At 41.1% G+C, this 7,510-nt stretch overlaps 1 protein-coding gene across 1 annotated transcript in view; it reads left to right on the top strand.

Moving 5' to 3' along the window:
- The window catches only part of LOC145407043 (uncharacterized), a 129,817-nt gene that overhangs the window by 83,981 nt on the left and 38,326 nt on the right, over positions 1 to 7,510 (top strand). Inside the window, exon 12 of the mRNA XM_080278067.1 lies at positions 6,439 to 6,611. Coding sequence (XP_080134193.1) covers positions 6,439 to 6,611 — 173 coding nt within the window. The remainder of the gene's footprint in view (positions 1 to 6,438; positions 6,612 to 7,510) is intronic.

The following is a 7,510-nucleotide window of genomic DNA, read 5'->3' as shown; positions in this document are numbered from 1 at the left end:
AGTGACAAGCCAAATGGTTTCCTGTACACCAGGAGTCCATTTACTATGCTGGGTGGTGTCTATATAACCAGATTATGGTGCCTGGTGGTTTAGTGAGTGATTAAGGAGCGCCAATTGGATTGAACCAGTGTAGGTTTATATCCAAGGGGTGGTTGGGGTTTATTGCTTACATAATACCACTCAGGGATGAATGAGGCTGGTAATTCTCATCTTAAATGTCAGGACCAACTTGCCTAGCCCGGGGCTTCTACGCTTCTCTTGGGACAATGTAGGATTGGATGATGGTTGTATGGTAAAGAATTTTAGAGTAGTTGTGCTTTGTCTGGTAATATTTTTAATACTTGTTGAACACTTAAAGAGCTGTTGATAACATCCCTTTCTGTAATAGTTTTTATGACCATTCATTCATCATTTGATCCAGTGTTTCCCCATGAGGAGCGTAGGTGCCTGGGGCTAGACAAGTAGGTCCTGACGTTTAAGATGAGATCAACCAACGTCACTCATCCTTGAGTGGCATTATGTGAGCAATAAACTCCAACCACCCTTTGGATATAAACCTGCAATAGCTTAATCTGATTGGAGTACCTTAATTGCCTACTAAACCACCAGGCACCATAATTTGGTTATATGGTTGCCACCCAGTGTAATAAATGGTTTCCTGGTGTACAGGAAACCATTTGGCTTGTCACTCAGTATATAGTCACCTGTAGACAGAAGGAAGAGGAAAGACTGAAGGAAAGACAGACAGAAGAGAGAGGATGGAAAGGAGGAGGTGAGGATATGGCAGGCACCCAAAAGCAGCACTACATAGAGTGAGTGGACAGTGAGTGCCCCTACCTTGTATGTGAAATATATAATTTAATGCAGTACAACAAACCATGCATTCCCAGAGTCTCATAGTATGGTGACCTGGTCCATGAGGCTCATATACCAAATCGTACCATCTTTCTTTTCCATCCATCCATCAACTAATCCTATGCCGTCCCCTGAGGAGCATAGGAGCCTTGGGCTAGGCAAGTTGGTCCTGACACTTAACCCTCTCAGGGTCACTCACGCGATTCACGTTTCATGTGGATTGTTCTAAAGATGTTCAGTCACTCGAATCGCGTTCCTAAGCGGAAAAAACGCCGTCAAAAGAAAAGTTTTCTGCCTATTTGTGTCAAATTTTGGTGCGTTCCAGTGTGTGCATCTCTTTTCCGAGGTAAGCATTTGGCAACACTGTGACTGCTCTGATGAGACAATGCATAGCAGAAATATCCCACTATCTCACGACCAGCTGGGCAGGAGAGTAATGCAGCTGTCAGTGTCCCTTTAAACCCATTTTCCCCCTCCCACCCGAGGCAGAAGCCATTATTGAAATATTGCGATTGTACAGTGTTTTTGACTATAATGTGAAGTGATTATGTCTATGGAACATAGATATATTGTCTGTAAATCATTGGAGCCCGTTATCAGCTGCTAAGCCTACAGGCAGGAATGTGGTTTGTTATAATGGGGTTTTCACTCTGCATCACCCTGCCCATAAATGCTGAGTATTTTGCCTTTATATGGTGAAGCCAATACTTATGTTTGTGAAACATATAGTGCCTGGATTGGTGAAATAACTGACCTACCATAGCAGGCATTATGCTTGCCATAGAGATATGCAACAGTCGCTAAGGAAACAGGCGGTCACATATGCCGTAGAGTCGGGAATAATAGTCGAGGTTGGGATGGAATCATGTGATAGTATTTTATATTGCATATGGTTTAGTGTGAAATAAACATACAAAATAGTGCAGCGAGTGTTCACAGAGAAATATTTCATGCATTGACTGACTTAGCTAAAACATAGCGCAAGTGTCAGAGACAAGAAATATGCCACAGCCACATATACATACGTATATCATGCAGCGAATGTTCGTGGAGAAATCTATTGTGTGCATCACATGTGTTTTAGGCAAATGTATTGCAAGGAGAGAAGAAAATACGCCACACACACACACACACACACACACACACACACACACACACACACACACACACACACACACACACACACACACACACACACACACACACACTCACACACTACATCACTACATAACTCCTCATCTTCAAGCTACTGCCAGCATCTCAACACCTCTGTTGGAAGTGAGTTATCTGCATTTTGTTGATTTGTATATTGACCTATTTCTATACACACACACACACACACACACACGCTCACACACTACATCACTACATAACTCCTCATCTTCAAGCTACTGCCAGCATCTCAACACCTCTGTTGGAAGTGAGTTATCTGCATTTTGTTGATTTGTATATTGACCTATTTCTATAGTTCAATATTTTTTACACAAATAAGTAATGTTTTTTACATACACACATATGAGATGGAAGAAAGTTCAGCTTCAATATCAGTATCAGTATCAGAACCTAGAGTTTCTGACAACACTGTCAAAAACCTTATGATATTTTACATGTATACTTTGAGTAAAAGAAGAAAATAATAAAACGTAACAAGCGAAAATATGTAGCCGTGGGTGAGGCAGAGAAAGAATGTTTTTTATCTCGCGTGCGGGTGAGGAGGAGTATTCTACATTTGTCGTCTAATTACTGCAAAACTATTGGACGTATCGATTTCCCGTAAGAACCATGATAAAGAGCAGTAAGTTCTACGTATGTTCATTTGCAGAGTATAAGCCTTTAGGAGCATTTTCTGTTGGAAAAGTTGGGGGAACAGACTGTTTTGGTAAAGTTGAAAGTGCTCGGAGGAGTAATCTCACTTTGTCGGCCAATTACTCGAAAACTATTGGACATATCGATTTCCTGTAAGAACCATGATAAAGAGCAGTAAATTCTATGTATGTACAAGACATAACAATGTAATATCTATGATAAGAATTCATTGTTACGTAGGCGGGAATATTGTGTATACTGTGCGCACATCACGAAAGTGACGTACGGACGTGAGTTCCCAGTTGTTTTTGGCGATTTACTCGAAAACTATGAGGCGTATCGAAACCATTTTTAGGTCATTAGAAAGCTCGTGAAATTCTGCATAATATTATGCAATAAAAACATAATGTGCGAGAAAAGTTCAGTATTAGAGCTCCTTGAATTTTTTTCAAAAATGACTTTCGGTTTTTGGCTATTTTCTCGAAAACTACAAATCGTATCACAACCAGATTTGTCTCTTTAGAAAGCTGATGAAATTCTCTATCAAAACTTCTAATAACATTTTCCTGTATGATGGAAAACATTCAAATGGTGATGTTGGGAAGTGAACGTGACATAGCGAAATGTTTATTCACGGCCGCCTAATGTTGTTTTATTCGTGTTTTTCTGTTTTTTTGTGGTGCTTATCAGCTAGAACAAACATCAACTAATAAGATGACATAGGTTTCATGGCAGTATATTGATGTTTGGGTGGCAAAAATAATGAGAGAATACGTGTTATTTGCCACACACGGGCAGCCGGGTCAGGCGGCCTCGCAGAAAAAATCGTGCGCTGGAAAACTTACTGAAACTTATTGTGCGTGAGAGGGTAAAGATGAGAGTGACCTGCCTTATGCATCCCTGAGTGGCATTATGTGAGCAATAAACCCCTCTTCCTTCTGCCTATGGGTGACTCTACACTCAGTGATAAGCCAAATGGTTTCCTATACACCAGGAAACCATTTACTTCGCTGGGTGTTAACCATATAGCCAGATCATGGCGCCTGGTGGTTTTTGTAGGTAATTGTGGGGCTCCAATCAGGTTGAGCCTGTGCAGGGTTATATCCAAGGGTTGGTTGGCGTTTATTGCTCACTTAATGCCACTCAGGGATGAGTGAGGCTGGTCAGTCTCATCATACATATCAGGACCAACTTGCCCAGCCCTGTGCTCCTGTGCTTCTCATCTGGCAACTCTGGATTAGAGGATCTATGTATGTATGTACAGTATATATTTATTTTTTGTCTGTTCCACTCTTATAAGAACTGTCTCATTTTCCATATATTATTTTTGGATGTAAATCACTCAACTAAAACATTGCCCAGTTTCATTCATTTGTATGGACAGATGGAGAGCACTTCATCCCCATTGTTCCTTGTAGTGTACCAGCTTCCATGTCCACCATGGTTTGTTACTGAATAATTACATCATTTGCACATTTGCAGTAAACAGTCAAACCTCTTTAATTGAAGTTAATTGGTCTGCCAAACTATCACAATAACAAAACCTGCAAAAACCAAGTAAAGCAATAAATGGGAATGTATGTATTTGGTTCATGACCCAGAAGTTTACAGTCCCCCCTTTTCTTCTTTCTTCCTTAATACCCGAATAATAGTCCTTAAACAAACTAGAGGAACTAGATCATTGATGTTTACAATGGTTTTGCCACACCCTATCATGACCCTGACAATTCTTCACTCTTGTATTTCTCAAACTAACTTTGTAAGCCATCATTCTTCTGTCTGTCTATCTGTCTATTGCCAGATGCCATAATCCCGTAAGGGGTGGCCACAAACAAATCGCCTCCATGTCCCCCTTTCCCCCGCCATTTCATTGCCCTGCTTCCAGCTCACACCCCTCTCTCTCATATACCACTCCACTCCATTCCTCCATCTCATCTTTGGCCGTCCCTTCCCTGTCCCTCCTCCACCTCATTCACATACACTCTCCTCATCAGTCTCTCACTCTCCATCCTCTCCACATGGCCATTCCATCTCATTGTGTTTCTCCTAACGCTTCCTATGACATCCACATCCACACCACAATGCACCTTCACTTCCTCATTTGTCAGTCTGTCTCTCTATGTGACTCCACATGTTCCTCTCAAATAACTCATTTCCACTGCTTTCACTCTTGACTTGTGTCCCTCCAACAAGGTCCAAGCTTCACTTCCATACGTTAGAGCATTCTTAACAATAATATGTTGTCAGTGAATATGAAATTCTCATAATTATCCATTCCTAACCATTGGTTTCAGCTCTCCTGAATATGGCACTTCTCAGTACATTTTTCATTCTTTTAAGTTTACCCTTAGATATTATATCAGCACATCAGTTTATTCTGAATTACAGCAAGCTCGCCCCCAACGCGTGGGATTCGTTCCTAACATGGCGCGTTCACCACGAAACCGCATAAGTTTTAACAACTCCTTATTTTGCTCCCTAGATCCCCTAAACGTGGTCTTTTGCTGTTATCTGCCATTGGTAATTAATTTGAAGCACTTTAAGTGGTTAGAAGGTTTATTTAATGTTATGACTTACAAGTACAGTACTCCACAGCAAAACTTCAACATACAAATACATAAACACAAGGCAACATTCCGATGCCAAAACCAATCGGCTTACCTCGGAAAAGAGATGCACACATTGGAACGCACCAAAATTTGACGCAAATTAGCCAAAAACTTTTCTTTTAATGGCGTTTTTGCTGCTTAGGAACGCGATTCGCGTGACTGTGCTTCTTTGTAACAAACTACATGAAACGCGAATCGCGTAACTGTGCCTGTGAGGGTTAAGTTGTCATCAGAAAGTGTAGTAAATGACATACTGTACTTAACCTGGAAACTAAGTAAAGAGGCAGGGATGGAAAATATCATAAGAAGAAAATATCTGAATGAAGAAGAAAGAGAAGTGTTAAAATCTTTGAAGGAACAAGTAAAGGGAAAAAATGACAGGATTTTTTTTTTTTTTCTTTTTTTTTTTTTTTTTTAATAGTGATGGATATGAAAGTAAGGAAGGGGTTTGTGAGGAAGTAGATGTGATATCCGCAATAACAAAACCAGTGATCAAGAGGTTTGACTCTGTATCACTTTGATGGTAAAGGGAAGTGTGGTAGGCAGTAGTGCATATATGAGTGTGTATGAAAGCAAGGCATAGAAGTTTAGGAAGATAAGGAAGTGACAAATAATGAATATGGTTGGACAAAATAGCCTGTGTGCAGAGGTGCACATGATAGGAGTTACACCGCTTCAGCTTGATAATTTCAACAGAATGACTCAGTCCCTTAGTGGGTATGAAGTGCACTTAAAAAAAATAAAAAGGTGGGGGGGGGGGGGTTATGCTTGTTAGGTGGGGCCTTGATTCAACAGACTGGAATGTGTGTGGCTGATTGTGTAGCCCACTTCTCAGGGTGTGATGTTTGTAATTCTACATTTGTGCTGTACTATTTAGTTTATAAGTTGTATCTCACCCATTTTAGGTAGGCAAGAATGTCAGGATGGTAATAGTACTGTACCCATAAATTGATTAATGAATATTCATTCCCTGAGCTTTATTTAAATATTAAGTTGTTCAAGATAATTGTGCAATTTTGATATTGATAATTGTATATGGTTCTGAACAAGTAATTTGGTCTTTATATCATATATTACATTCTCATTTTTATTATCTACTGTAGGAAAGTGAAAAGATGTAAACATTTAGAATTTATTAGTATAGCTGACACAGTTGTTTCTGTTGCAGTGCCTGTAGGTAACAACCAGCGGCAGGAGTACACATCCCCAATAGCTGCATCGTTGACAGGGCCACCCATCCTCACTCCGGCGGCTCCCATGAATGCACAACCCCCAGCCCAGCCCATTGCAGCTGTACATATCCCACAGAACATGCTGCAACAAACTCCACAACCCTTTCAGGTAACTTATCATGTCCAGTCAACAGTAGCATCCTTGTCATTGATCCTGCCCCACTGTTTTTTTTTTTTTTTTTTTTTGAACTTAGAAGATAAAAATCCAGGGCATCATCTGGTGAAATTTTTTTTTTTTCTCTCTCTCTCTCTCTCCCTCCCACCCTCCCTCCCTCTCTCTCCCTCCCACCCTCCCTCCCTCTCTCTCCCTCCCACCCTCCCTCCCTCTCTCTCCCTCCCACCCTCCCTCCCTCTCCCCCCCCCCCCATCTTTGCATAGGGCCATGCATAAATTTACGTGAGGGAGTAGTGAAAAAAAAAAAAAATATGTTTTTGTTCTTTATAAACTTGAAGATGAACACCCAGGGTGAGAAAAAAAAATTTCTCCCTCTCTCGTCTTGGCGTAGCACCATGCATAACTTTGGGTAGGGGTGGAGTAGTTAGCGGTGATTCACAGCCAGCACAGCCCGAGCTGTGGTTCACAATGCGACGCTACCCAGCCTGAGCTGTGACTTGCAATCCATGGGTTAAAAAGCATAGTTATTGTTGCTGTAATTCCAGACTCATCTGGATGCAATCTTGACTGTAGGCTGATGCTGGCGTTATACATTCCACCTTCTTTTGGGAGGATGGGAAGGAGTTGAGGTTATGTAACTGAGCTGTGTTCTGGTTATTTGTCACCACATGAAGGTGTCCTCCAGCACCCAGCAGTAGAAAGAGGAGCATTATTGTGTCAGCTCTGTCAATTAGGCTTCAAATTAGTGAGGGCCTGAGGTTGAGGAGAGTTAAGTTTTTGTGGGGTCAAGATGTGGGCTGGGATTAACAACACAACTTTCTTGGAGGACTGCACTCACATAACTATATATTATTGTATGATCCCTTCACTTGCTCGAGATATTCCCCTTTCCAC

The sequence above is a fragment of the Coenobita brevimanus genome, chromosome 72 (assembly GCF_032717465.1).
Source record: "Coenobita brevimanus isolate Jiangsu-jjx chromosome 72, ASM3271746v2, whole genome shotgun sequence".
Taxonomy (NCBI): Eukaryota; Metazoa; Arthropoda; class Malacostraca; order Decapoda; family Coenobitidae; genus Coenobita; species Coenobita brevimanus.
This window is presented reverse-complemented; position numbering and strand designations above follow the sequence as displayed.